Here is a 15,427-nt window from a genome sequence, read left to right on the forward strand (position 1 = left end):
AGTGACGACGTGGGCCTAGCCTATTAGAATTTCAAGCCTATTATAGTAGGCCTATCCTTGTTTGTATTTATAAAAATTCAACTCATTACGGAATATTTTTTTTCTATTTATACGATTATATCAACTTTCACCATTCGTGACATTTTTATTTCTTAATGAACTATTTATGCACCTTTTCTTCTGGAAAGATTTAGTACTAAAGTTATTCATAAAAATACAAATAAAAATACAGATACCACAGGAGTGTTACAATTTATTGTCATTCACCTTGTCATTGAGATACAGTAAAATTATGATCATAACGATAGTAATACAGTATATCATATTATGTAAACGAATAGGAACAGTATTGAATCTGTCTCTTATACACATCTGATTATCATTTTTTACACAATTGAAAAACGTTCGGCGTTTTCCCAAAATATATATATATATATATATATATATATATATATATATAAGAAAAAATTACACCTATGGTTGCAACAATACAAAAAAAGAAATTTATCAAATTCACAATCCAATTATACTATAAAATAAATTGATGAATAAAGGGATGATTATTTTCATTAAGAAAAATAAAAGATAATATTAACAGCCATATAAATAGTTAAAATATTAACAAGTTTAATTAACTAATTAGGCTAATTAATTGTCTGTCTCAGAGATGGACCTGTACAAATTAATATTAAATTATATCAGGGAATCTAGTTCAATAAATTAATCACTAATTTCTTTTAGAATTGTATTGCTAAACCCTGAAAACCTCCAAAAAACACTGGAAACCCCATCCAAACCTTGTGATAGTGATTGAATCACATAGTATAGGTATCTCAATAAAAAAAAATTCATAATTATATGTTCGTAATAACCTTTTTTTGGGATAAAAATGCCATTTTTTGTATAAAAAGTTTTGCTGTGTTTGCAGGGTTTAGCAATAACCTTTTAGGATGATTACAACATGAATTATGAGTGAAAATAAAGTTGAATTCAGATTACTGGAATTAATAAAATTTGTGTGACTGTAATTGTTATTTAGCTGACCAGTAGTATTAGAGGTTATGTTTCTGGGTCAAAAGGATAATACTGTAGGTAGCTAGCCTTTTAGTTCAAGTAGTAATTGCTCCTACTTCCTCATCTAGCATTTACATTTTCAACAAAAGGCAGATGGAAAAGGAATGAGGCGTAACAAATTCCAATTCTCCCAATACATAGCGGGAGGAAGTAGCTTTCATTGTATTGTATCTTTTAACCAAGTGTTGGTAGTAAACCACTTTACATTCTTGTGTGTTGTGTAACCATTTTCCAGTGGACTTATCCTCAGTACCACACTATCCATAGTAAGTCATGTATGGTAGCAACATACAGTATAGCCCACAATTACTGCTTGGTAACTTCGTTGTAGTTGCGTGGTAGTAGGTCTACCACCACGCGAAAAAGGTGGCCTGATAAACAATTACACCACGAGAATGTTGATTGTTTTGATGGGTCGATTAGCAGGAATAAACAATGTTTTGAACTACAGTAAACAGTTGTCAATTAGAGTAAAGAATTCCAAGATATTATCGAGCAAAATACGCTGTGTAGTATTTTAATTTAATTGTTCATTATTAGTAAGATCGATCTCAGGATCGTCACTAGTCCAACCAAACATTGGCCTAGACTAGGGCCTTGATGATCGACCTGGCCATATCAGGCCCTACTCACCCACGGACTCGTAAAAGATTATTACCTTGTTGATGTTAATAATTCCACAAGTATCCATATGTATCCTTACCAAACACTACACAAATGTCCTACATGTTGGAAGAAAATTAGTAGGCCTAACTAATTGAAAAGGAGGCTTATATCGTAGACCTACAGTAAGGCCTACAACTCAGGTTACAGCAGCAGTTAAGTCAAAAACATGTGCATGGGAACGTCAGAAAATAATTGGCTTTCGGCCAAAAGGTCATTGACATGACAACATATTTTAACCAGCCAGTGTTTTTGGCGGGTGGCGCATGCTCAAACTATTGACAATTATGTACAGCCCACACATTTGCTGAATAAATGGTCTCTCTCAACTTAAATTGGGTTTTCTTTATCAATAATCCTAAATTAAGTAGTCTACTTCGTGAATACTTACCTGGATAAACCGACTAATTGCCTATTCTTTCTCCCACGAGAAACATCCCTCAAAAATAATAGAACAGTTGACTCCTGGCGCCAAGCACAAGCGCACAGTGTGTCAGTTAAGAAATTATTACACCGTGCCCAAATCCGAAATTGTATTAATAATTATACAGTTTTTGTAGAGAAAGATAAAATAAATATTTTGAAACTATTATTGTCTACATTTTAATTTATAGTAGGTAACGTTTGTGGCGAATGAAACATTTAGTGACGACGTGGGCCTAGCCTATTAGAATTGCAAGCCTATTATAGTAGGCCTATCCTTGTTTGTATTTATAAAAATTCAACTCATTACGGAATATTTTTTTTCTATTTATACGATTATATCAACTTTCACCATTCGTGACATTTTTATTTCTTAATGAACTATTTATGCACCTTTTCTTCTGGAAAGATTTAGTACTAAAGTTATTCATAAAAATACAAATAAAAATACAGATACCACAGGAGTGTTACAATTTATTGTCATTCACCTTGTCATTGAGATACAGTAAAATTATGATCATAACGATAGTAATACAGTATATCATATTATATAAACGAATAGGAACAGTATTGAATTATTTATTGACATAAAACGTTGAAAATTCGTACCACCGTTGTTCCTTCCAGTCTTGAACCCATTCAGCCGTATCGAGTGCGTGAGCTGAGAGAAGCACATGTTCTGCCTTCGTAAACAGACCGCATTACAGCAGTCAGTGAAGAAATTATTACACCATGCCCGATCGGAGTTTTTGAAGAGAAAGATAAAATAAATATTTAGAAACTATTATTGTCTACATATTAATTAATATGAGGTAACATTTGCGGCGAATAAAACATTCAGTGACGGCGCATGTGGGCCTATTTCGATCCTGTTCGAAAATAAGAATTACATTCAACCTGATTGAACTCAATACGGAACTTATTTCTATTTATATCTGCTTGCATCGAACTGAACTTCATGACATCCTTATTTCTTTTATGAAATAAAGCCGTACAGTAGGCCTAGTACTAATAACAATGACGATGATGATAATGATACTAATGCAGTACAGTATATTATATAATATATAAAATAATAAAATAAATACAGTAAGTGTTCAGTTCAAAACCCGTCCCAATCTCAAACCCATTCAGTCGTTCACATCTGAGCACAAGTTCTGCCTTCGTACATATATAACAAACCGCATTACTACGATGTCTCAGAAGAAATTATAAAACCTGTGCCCAACTGCAAAGCAACAATGTAGTATATATTTTTTGAAGGGAACAAGAAAAATATATATTTAGAAGATTATTGTCCACTTTTATCAATAGTACACTGGGTAATATTTGCGTCCAATATAAACCATTCACTGTTCAGCGACGTGGGCCTATTTTCCGTGCGAAGATAAAAATTACATTCAACACTTTGTTAGTGATGTTTCTTCTATTTGAATTAGGGCCAGGCCTAGGCTAGACCTATTTGTCAACTTTCTTTCTAGAGAACTTTGTCCCAGATTTCGTACTTATAAACTATTTATAAAATATTGAACACGAATAACAGCCGAAAATGGGAGTTGAATTTTTGCATATAATTATGTACAAAGCGTTGGCCTAAAAAGCATAGGCCTTGCCTAGGCTTATAATTAGAAATAGAAGTCAGTGAGCCCGGTTGAAAGGAAACTAGGCTTTACTTTCGGGAATCAACTCTTACTTTACTCTGATCTAGCCTTGTAGCATTTATAAACAGTACAGTACATGAACATCCAGTAACGACTTTATAAAAAACAAAATCTTGTTATGTAGGATAAACTTTGTTACCCTGTTGTTTACCTTGTGCTTAACTCCACGCGAGGCTAACGTTCTGCGTGACGACGCAATGTCCACGACAGTCAACGCGTGGTGCGAAGGTGGTAATTGTGGGCTGTACTGTAGATCATTGCATTAGTTACAGTATGTACTAACAATCTGGAGTTAGTAAACAATATATTGCAATAGTAGGGCTAAACAACAATGTAGTAGCAACATTTAATGTTGTAAACAATATAGTCACATTTTATATGCTATAATAAAAAATGTACTACCAGCTATACCTAGTGACATATTTGATTAGTAACTAAACATTGAAAATTCTGTAGAAGTAATCTGGTGGATGAATGTTTTTTTCATATCGTAATCTCGCATTTTTAAATGGTATATTTTTGTAGTACATTCTAATAATAAACCGTTGATCTACTGTAATCTAAAGTGCGGTAAAGAGTCATTAGTAGTAACCAAGGCAACCTCTATGACAACCATGAGTGATCACTTCATGTAAACACTTTGAACTTGACAAGTGAATAGGGTTATGTCATAATGCTAAAAAATATTCCTATAATAGTGTACCACTGGGACAATCCACCAAGTTATGTTTCATAATTACTGTATGCTGTCACTATTAACAGAAGGATGTTTACATTTTAAATAAGCTTAGCCTCATTGGGATTAATGCACACTTGCTGTAAATTATCACATGCTGTAAAATACTGAGACTGGCGTACTTTTATTTTTTTAAATTCAATTTGACAATAAAAAGTAACATGAGATCAACCTGCTCCATCACCAGAAATATAGTCCTGTATGAGGATAAGAATAAATACCTAAAAGTATGTAATAATTAAGTTAAATTCTTGAATTTAATTTAAAATAATGGTACATGAAATTGCCGCAATTGTTTAAAAATTGGCTGTTGAAATGAAAAACTTTGATAAATCATTTTTAGAAATAAATTGTGAGAAGTAAAAGATTCAAAATTTTTATGACGAGGGCAATGTGTACTTTTTCTAGCCACCATGTTGTGTACTGATCATAGTTCATTGAAGGTACAGTATAAATTGCTAACTAGTAACTGTAAGTGTAGGAAATGTGGGCTCGCATTCAATTATGTGGTTGCACAGGACTGTCATCACTCTGAATGGACACACTACATGATCAACTACCATAGGTAAAGTGTTGAACCAGGATATGTAGTTCATTACATAGGGGGATTATGGGATATATGTGGGCTCATTTTAAATATTTTGAACACATGGGAATACCAACTGTAAACAGTGCCATCTTTTTTCTCTTAATATTTCAACAGTAACTGCACTCTATATCACTGTAGGGTAACATTAACATGTTTTTCCACTCTTCACCATGTGGAAGCTAATCTAGTAGGGTATTGCTAAATCCCGCAAACCCCATATGTATGTATGGAGAAATATCTTTAAGCTACTGTATACCTGGATGTATAGTTCATTGAAGTGTTAATGCTCAGATGATGGAAACAAAAAAGGTGTTTTTTTTTGTACATATGATTTTTCAATTAACTTGTCCTAAATAACGCCAAAAGGACGCATTGAACCGTAAGGTGAAGTTTCTTACCATAGAGTTCACTTATTGATGCTATTTTCCAGGAAGTGGTTAGAACAAGTATTTTGCTTATGTTTTATGCCGGAAAGATGGCATGCAAAGATATATTCGAAATGCTCTTTAAAATATTTGCCATTGAATCGTGAGATTCTGCGTAAAATATAAAAATAGGTGGGTAGTAATCACTAGAATTAAACATTTGTGTGGAGTTAAATAATTGAGGATTTAAACTTAAGGAATACCTACATTTTAATCAGTATTTTTAATTCCATCCAAAATAGATCTACCTACAAAGTTCTATGTAATTAACATGAGACTCACACATTTGAGGCGTCTCACAAGGTCTCATGCTAAAGACCAAAACCTCATGGTAATCGTATTTAAAGTTAAAAAGACTAAAGCATAGTTTAGAAATACCAAAAATCAACTGGAATGTACAAGTAAATTTAAAGTGCTGTACATCACATCCCTAAAAAACAATGTCAAGCAAAATGCTTGAGACTTGATAGGTACTGTATGTGCTTGCTGAGAAGAAAATGATGCATAAAAGGGTTTGGGGGAGGGGGAGGAATTGCTTTATCTAAAAAAACTACAGTAGGCCTATGGAAAAGTCATTAAATTGTTGATCAGTATATTGTCCTATTGTTAACTAATATATGCTGTAACAGCTGACTGTGTAAACACGTTGCTTGTATTTTTGATCTACTGTATGGTTTTTGTTTACTTTGGTATGGACTGTTTATCGATCATTGTTGAAACCATTGAAGTTGCTGTTGACAAATTCTGCAATAATTACCTGAATCAGTTCAATTGTGAATATTATTTGCTTCGAAATTCATTTCACGATAGAACTGAAAAATTGGTATCCTTCCTGAAGCCATGCTGTATGATACTTTTATACTGAATTTACACGACACATGCTGAAATTTACAAGGACTTCCCGTGATATTCCAACTGGAACATCACTGTCTTCATACGAATAAATTAAAACCTTACTAAAAGTTACAAAAATGAAAACAGTGAAGATATCAAGCTGTACCTTCTGAGCATGCTCAAAGATCTAGAATGTAGTGGATGCTTGCTACATTTTTTCTAGCATGTTTTCCTAACATTTTGTGAATTTGATATAGAACATCTTTGCTTGGTTCATGAAAAAAACAAACTATAGCTTGCTAATATGCCATGCTACTAATACTGTACCATGCCTCTGAAAAAGGTACCACAGCTTAATTTAAATAATAATTTGAAAATAAAATTTGGAAATTGATACCAATATTCTGCTAATTATAAATTCAAAAAGTTCATTTACATTACTCTACAGATTAGTAATTTATAAAAATTTATGTTTATTAGTAAAATACATAATGAAATATGTAATGAGTGATGGCAACCACTGCTATAGGGTAGCTAAATTTGCTTACCAAATCCTCTCCTTACGTCAGTCCATTTTATTTAAGTAAATCTTATCTTAAGAAATGTTTGTATATCTCGTTTTTAAATATTTTAATTGTGTATTTTACTTGTGTTTTAAAAATGTATCACTCATAAGCCAGAATTGTATCACTCATAAGCCAGAATTGGCTGGTCTCTGTTTTGAGAGTGTGAAAGAAATAAATAAAGAACTAACTTTTAACTACATAAACAAGCTAATGTTTGTATTATATAATTAAAAAAAACCTTTAATACTATGTAAATTAACTATATAAAAAAACTATATAAAAAAAAACTAAGGAGTTAAATTAAATAATAAGGATACAGGTATCTGGAAACACATTTATTATTTATTATTATTTTTTAATACATTATTTATGGTTTATTCATAAAAAAAATATCACCTAATTACTAAGGTATTCTTAGTGATAGACTAGTCCAAGATAACTTTTCATTTCAACCCTCTCCTTGTTTATTACTACCAACATTCTAATATACTGACTATAATACAGTATATTCTGAAAAGTCTTGCATCATTTCATTTCTCAAGTTGATTTAATTAGAAAGGTATACTGTACAAATTTTGCTTTTAAGTACTATCAATGTCTATTCAATAGAACATAATGCATAATAATGTAACTTATTAATATGCAACAATGCTGTATGTCATTGTCAATAATCTGAAGAATGCATGCACAGTGAATATATTATAGTAGGCCTACTGTACAGTACATGTACAGTATGTGATAATATGCATAATCAGTAAATCGTAACCCTTTTTATTTTCTGTTTGCAGACAAAGGAACACTTCTGGGAGTAGTGATGTCTCTTCAAGCCCTTCCAATTCTAGGTAAGCACGCTCAGAAAATGCTGTAATTAAATAATATTTAATGAATTATTAATAGTACCTAGTATAATATTACAGTAATAATACAATAATTTATATTTATATAGCGCACTTCCATCAGGTGTGCTTTATATCAAGTTATAAAACAAAAAAGCAATAATAATATAATTTATAAATCAGTTGTGATGTCATCACTGCAACTCACAATGTTATTTGCCTATTCCCACAGTACAATAATATTTCATATAGTGGCCGCTTGGCTTGATTTTTTTTAGGTTTGTGTGCAAAAGACCAATTCAACTTTTGTACATATCACCTTGATATCATGCACCGCAATGAATTCTGGGCTAGGCTCGTTTGTTGACAAGTGGTAATTATTGAAAAATTACTGTCGTAAAACAAGGTTGATTAGAAAATTAAAATTAAGGAATTCTTGGAATCAAAATAAAGAATGATCATTTAATAGGAATATTCTACACCTATTTGAAAGACTCAAGGAACAAAATTAGATGTAGTTTCGGCCTAGGCAGGAGGCCGCTGAGGCCTAGATTGTAGCCCACTGTAGCCTATATATGAAACCTTCACACGATTTTAACTGTCTGCAACGACCAAAGATTAGGGCCTACTGTTTTCTCTCAAATGCTGCAAAGTCAGACTCCGGAGGAAAAATGTTTGATATGTTGTAGATCTGATTTTTGTAAGACTGAAAAAAATTGTTTGACGAAGAACTGGGGAACGGTGAATGAGATACAGATTTTTGAATATTCAAAAACTGGGGGTAAAGAGGCGTAACCGCCCAATTTTCCCCCAGTTTTTAAATGTTCAAATATTTATCTCATACAAACAAAATTTTTTTCCTTCAGAGCTTCACTTAAAGAAATGTATATTTCTTTGACAAATGTCCATCAAAATAGTATTACAAGTTCTTCATACACAAAAAAAAAGTCATATTCATCGCATCTGAACTGACATGTGTAACGTCTCACTAGCTAGCTGTGTGTTTACCACGTATTGCGGGAGCATATTAGCATACGCGCGCACAGCTAAATGTAATACACCCTTAGCAGTATGATCATATCACTATAGCAACCAATGACTGCTACAACAGTTGATTATCAAAACCAACTAGTGATCATTAAAAGACGGCGATTGACTTATAAAACAATTACAGTAGTATAGCTGCATACATCGTACACTCGTTGAAAATTATTATACTTAGATTAGATTTAATGCATTTAAAAATTTCCTTTGGGCCTTGCAGGCCCTCAGGAAATTTTTTCAAGCATTAAATCTAACCTGCGTATAATAATTTTCCGCTAGTGTACTATGCACAGCTCTACTAATTGATTAATAGTCTGGTGGCACACATACAGTTATAATTATGATTATTTGGAAGATGATGAAATAAGAAAACATTGAAATGACTACTGTATTGTAGGATTATTCCCTAGGGAAAGGGGAAGGCTGCACATGATTATTTTGTATCTTTTCCTTTAACCAAGCAAATACCAAGTGCATACTGTGGGGACTATGGTAATTTGGTATGAACTATCAAGTTAAACCAATACTATGCAATATAATGAACTCCATATGCTCCCATCATGAGTCCTGTGGCTGACAATTGTAAATGAATTTATAGCAATTTACTGTCAATGTGTCATTATAATTGAGAAATATGATTAGTGGTAAGATAATCTGAAATGTCATAATTATGCTAAATAAACCAGTGAGGGATAAACTAATGATGGTATATCCTTCTAATATATTTAATGGGAATTCTGCTTCAGAATGAAATTGATTTAAGTCTCTGTGAAACCCTTCCAATATAAGATATACCTGTACAGTACCTCCCTTATAGTACGTTCACATCAAGCCCGGATCTGGTTCGGAGCCCGGACAAAAAATCGTGAGCTGCTACGTTTTTTGAACGCTGCGTTCACATCGTGCACGGAACACGGTTATTTGGGTTAAGTACGTATGCATTCGATTGGTTCGAACCAACCAAGCTTGTTGCTGATTGGTCCAAGGAAAAAAAAAAACATAGGATTTCAGAATACAAATGGCTCTCAGATTTATCGGTCCGGATCCGGAGTCCGGATTGGAAATCGTACGAATTTTATGTGACCCATTTTTCACAATTTTTTCTCCGGTCTCCAGACCGGAATCCAGACTTGATGTAAACGTAGCTTGGATCAGGGGGTTTTCTGTAAATTTACTTTACATGCTAGACAGCGTCAGATCGAATGGGATTTTCCCCGACACCCACTTGTAGCTTTTTTTCTGGACATTTTGTTTTATTGTGATAAGACCATCAGTGCACTAGTTCATGCGAGTGCATCTAGAAAGTATACAGTACTCTCACCTCCCTGGTAAAAAAAATTAACAGTTTGTACAACAAAGAGGTCATAGAATTTTACAATAAAAACTACCCAACTGCATATCAGTGGTATACTGTAGTAGAATACTATAGGAGTGGCTAGTTAACAATTAACAATTTCTAACTTAAAAACTGACATTCTCTAAATATCCCTAATATATGTGGCTACAGTGTGTGTCAGTTGTTTTAGTAATTTTTGTGACACTGCAAAACAAACATTCAGAGATAATGGGTTTAAATTCATTTTTATGTAAAAAAAAAATTATTGTTTTTTTACAATAATTTTATTCTACTATTTTAGAATGAGGAGGATCATATGAAAATGTTTTGTACTCCATTAAAAATAATTAAATAAATGATTGGTCCTTTTATCAACATATTATTGAATCTTCCTGTATGTTGCCAGTTGCTAAACTTAAAAACCCATTTTTAAGAGTAGTGAGATTCGTTTTAGCTTTTATATAAAGTGTCTAGGACTCATCATAGTTGATAATAATAATAATAATAATAATAATAATAATAATAATAATAATAATAATAATAATAATATAAAACTTCTTTATTTATTGATTGTAAATTGTGAGTTGAAGTTGGTGCTAGGAAGATTTAGCTCAAACTATGACTAAGATTTAAGAATGGGTGAAAATCTCTGTCATTTTCAGCCAGGAAAAGTACACAATAATCCTGTTGTTTTGAGCATTGTTTGTGGGAGTATTATAGTGTAGATGATGATGACTAAGACATTCAGCCCACTTGTATGAAAGTGTTCAGTGAAGTAGAAAAGAACCATACAGAGATTGTATATGTTTTACAAAGTGAAATGCATAAAACAAAATCTCTTATTCTCAGCCATGTGAAAAGGTAACAATGAGTTTTCTCTGCTAAGGATCATTCTACAAAGTTAAACCGATAGAAAATTAAATCAAATAAAGTATACTATTAAAGAAAGTTAAATCAATTACCGTAGTATATTATTAATAAAAAATATTCAGCAAATTCTACTTTCTCAAACTAACCATACAAAGATTCTCAATAAGTTCTAAATAAAGTATTAGAAAAAATTTGTAAAGTCTAATCCAAGCAAACAGATTAAAGACCTTTTTCCTGTTTCTTGCATATTTTGTAGGAGTATTGTAAACAATTTAAGAGGATGACTAACCTAGAACCTCTTGTGTATAATGTTCAGCTAAGTATATTTAGGAACTATTTATTCTCAACTTTCTTGTTTCTTTTTTTATAATTGTTTAATTATTAAAATTTCAACCAAGTTTTTATCTCAATTACCTCCTCATTCCATTTTCTAATTGCTATTGTTTAAATAAAATATTTATGGACAAAATATGTTTCTAAACTTATTTAGTGTTAAACTTTAACAAAAACATTAGAAGTCAAAGAAAGGTCAGCAACGTTCTCTGTACAATAGGTTAGAAAGCATTGTGTTTCCTGTCGGCACGACAGTGGATGAGGGTGTTGTCGGAACCTAATGCTACTATGTGTTATTGGTATTTTGTGGCATGGCTATGAAATTTCACATGTTGCGGTCAGTGATAATATGCCAAGCCAGCCATGTTTATCAGCAGTCAATACTAGGCAGTGGTTAACATGTTCCTGGTTTTGTTCCAGGTGCAAAAAGGTTGGAATTTCTGTGTGAAAAAAATGACTAGGTGTAATATGCGTGAATATTGACAACAATGAAATTAAGCGGTGGACTCTTGTAAGTCCTGTCGTGTAATTGATAGTGGGAACATATTGACTGTTGTAAGCTGAGAGATTTCCGAATCAAGAAGCATAATAAAGAATAATACCAATTTGAATTTGTATTAAATAATTGAAAGTGATACACTATAATTAATAAATGTGAGATCTCACCACGAAATGAGATGCATCATTGGTGAAATTATATTGAGATATTCACTAAAATAGGTTAAACTCAAAATTTACAAAATTTTGATTTTAATGTTTTTAATTAACTTGATACTTATATTTTATGACTGTATATTTATATACAGTGAATTTTCAAACTAAAACAGTGTTTTATGCACATATTCTTTAATTCTAGTTCTATTACTTGTAAAGGTTAGTTTACATTTGAGGCCAGTTTTCTTATACCGTCTTTCTCATACACCTAAACTTTAAATGCTAACATCTCTGGATCTGCTTATCCTAGGGAAGCCATTCGAAGACCATTTAAAGCTTATAATGTGATCTACCCAAATATTAAACTAGATTTTTGATTTTCTAAACATGAAACTCATTTTGTGGAGAGACCTCACAAATGGTCAGTGGTTGTGCACTTGTATAGCGGCGCATATAACAATAACATTCATTTCTATGCATTCAAGAAAAAAAAACATGAATGATGATAATGAAAACATACAGTACAACAGAGTAGAAAGTACATATGTGCAGGTACAGTATACCACTTAATAATAAATTATTAAACAATGTTTTTATGCAGATAATGTATTCTACTGTTACATTATTTGCTCTAACTTAGCAGACCGTCAATCTAGATTTTCTTTGCAAACCATAAGCAGTATCATTAATTTATATTATAATTATATTAAAATATGAAGTTATTAGTTATTGATAAACCTCTTATATAATGTCAGTATTGTACCTAAAGCCAAAGACGTAGTTTTCATTTGCCAAATGAAAATGTTTAAGACACTGGTTTCCATAGTTACTGTACACAGACCATGTTATAGTAATGATGACTGTTGCCTAGGGAATGCAGCATAATGTTTAGCGGGACTTAGCATTGTGTATTCTGATCTGAATATCTACTGTAGCATGAAAAATGTTTTATCACGAATTCTTGACATTTTAGATTATAATGATCATAAATGTTTATTTAAGAGGACAGAATACTACGAATAGTAAGCATAAAATACTAAGAATAATGAGCACAATGTAAATGTACTGAATATGATCAAAGAAGGCAAAGAAAGAAGAAAAAAATTAACTTGTCATACTGAAAGGAAATGGATTTTTGAAGGAAATAATGGAAGGGAAAGGAACAGTAGGCAGAAGAAGGGGATGAGGATGATTTATGTGACGATGTTTTGCCTTTTCCATTGTTTATTGACATATTTCCAAAATCAAGTTGATTGATTTAATACACATGATGCTATACATGAAGTAATTCTTAGTAAGAAAGAAGAAAAATTAACTGGTCATGCTGAAAGGAAATGGATTATTGAAGGAATAATGGAAGGAAAGGGAACAGTAGGCAGAAGGGGATGGCAATGATTTATGTGAAGATGTTTTTTTTTTTTTTTATTATTATTATATTGTTTATTGACTTATTTCCACAATCAAGCTGATTAATACACATGATGCTATACACGAAGTAAGTCTTAGCACTAAGTAAGTCTTTTAAGTCTTATAGTAATTGTTATTGTCTTGATGGAATAATAGAAAATTACTGTCGTGTTGTAATAATAGACAATAATAGACAAAAAAAAATATTACACCTATACATGTTTCTCCTGACGCAAATCCAGTTATTGTCTATTATTCCATCACGACAATAACAATTACTATCACACTGCAGTACCCGCTGCTTACTTGGACTCGAATTAACCCTGGCCATCAGGCGCAAGCTCGGTGGTTTAGAGGTATGATGCCAGGCTAGTGATCTGGAGATCGTGGGTTCGAGTCCCACCCGAGAACAACTTGCAATTTTCTTTCGCAGTTGTTTTCAAATGTACTGAGTATTCGGTACATTTCCACGTCAGGTAGGGCAAAAATTACACCTATACATCTTTTAAGTCTTATTATTGAGGCTTAGGGAGTGGAGTTTAATTTTGATTGTCAGATTAAATGTATGCTGTAGGTCTTGGGTCAGTGTTTACAAAGTTGAACTGTGAAAGCTTAAACTGTACCATATTATTATTATTTAAATGTTATTATTGTCATAAACATTTAACAACTTCCTCAACCACTTCTGATTTCAAAGCTCAGTTAATTTTAAATGAGGATTTTTAATTTAGTTAAGTTTTTAGTTTTGTTACTGTAGTTAAGTTAATTTTAAATCAGTTATAATGTTTAGTGTTTCACTTTTGCCTCTATGTTTTGATGATAGAGCAAGAGCAGTTTTCGGTTTGGGCTCATACCTATTCCTTGCTCCTGGCAAGATTGTACTTTTACATTGTTGAATAAATGTTGTTATTATTAAATAGACATCACATATTATTATTAAATAGACATCACATAAAATCTATAGAGAGAATCCCTGAATATCAGCTAACCTTCTGATGTTAATTTGAAAGGTCATCCACTATACAGTAGCCAGTTTTTAAAAATGAATATGTTATGATCTGTTTATTTAAATACATAATATAAAATGTAAATAAACTGGTATTATGTAATATCTGAAACATAAGCTGTCAGTATTGTACCAGTAAATAAAACCCTTTATCACAAATACTCGTTTATCAAGTCCCTGGATATAATCGAGCCACAAATCCAAATATACAATAACTCATCTCCTTTGTTAATCACAAGAGCTGGCACTTCCTCTCTGATTCTCAAAAAGAAACCTCCATTTTTTTCAGATCCAAAGTAGTTTTAATCTACAGTAGTTGGAAAGGTTTTTTAATTTATCTATTTCTATTGACTGTCCTAAGGGAAGGAAAGATTGGCCTCCCTGCAGTCATGTTTTAAGGTTGTTTTATTTTAAAAAGATAACCTATAATATATTCATGTCCATACAGAGGACTTGCATTCATTGATTCTCATTGCTATTAGGAATTTCTTAGTATTTCAGCTTTTGAAAATTTTAAATAAAAGAAAACATACAGCATAGTTTTTTATTTAAATTAACCTGGGTAATATTATTAGTGTTCTGCATCATTGCCTTTTACTATGTACTTTGAATGGAGGCAAGGCCAGGAGTGATGGGCAATCTTTTCACTCTTTAACATATTACATAATGTCTAGACATTGCTTGGATTAGCCCATCTGTTGTTAGGGAGCCTACTCAAAACTAGTGTAGTAATAATAATAATAATTATACACACATACTGTAGCCAGCTACAATATATTAAATTGTAAGTATGACCAAAGGCTAACGTTCCACAGTTCTTTGGCTGTGGTATTAATAGTTACGACTACCGTATGTTACGACTATATTTCAAGCACAAGATACAAAACATATGGCTACTCAAAATAGAAATTCTAACCATTTTCCTAGCTTGGTACATGTATCCATCAAATTCAAATAACCATAATAATAG

General features: G+C 32.0%; 1 protein-coding gene across 1 annotated transcript in view; it reads left to right on the plus strand.

The window, feature by feature from the left end:
• LOC117107446 (hypoxia-inducible factor 1-alpha-like) overlaps positions 1-15,427 on the plus strand; it is a 63,018-nt gene that overhangs the window by 7,939 nt on the left and 39,652 nt on the right. Inside the window, exon 2 of the mRNA XM_033249146.1 lies at positions 7,760-7,813. Within this exon, the coding sequence (XP_033105037.1) occupies positions 7,760-7,813 (54 nt within the window). The remainder of the gene's footprint in view (positions 1-7,759; positions 7,814-15,427) is intronic.

Source organism: Anneissia japonica, unplaced genomic scaffold (genome assembly GCF_011630105.1).
Source record: "Anneissia japonica isolate Jap-2015-1 unplaced genomic scaffold, ASM1163010v1 scaffold9668_len1562885_cov226, whole genome shotgun sequence".
Taxonomy (NCBI): Eukaryota; Metazoa; Echinodermata; class Crinoidea; order Comatulida; family Comatulidae; genus Anneissia; species Anneissia japonica.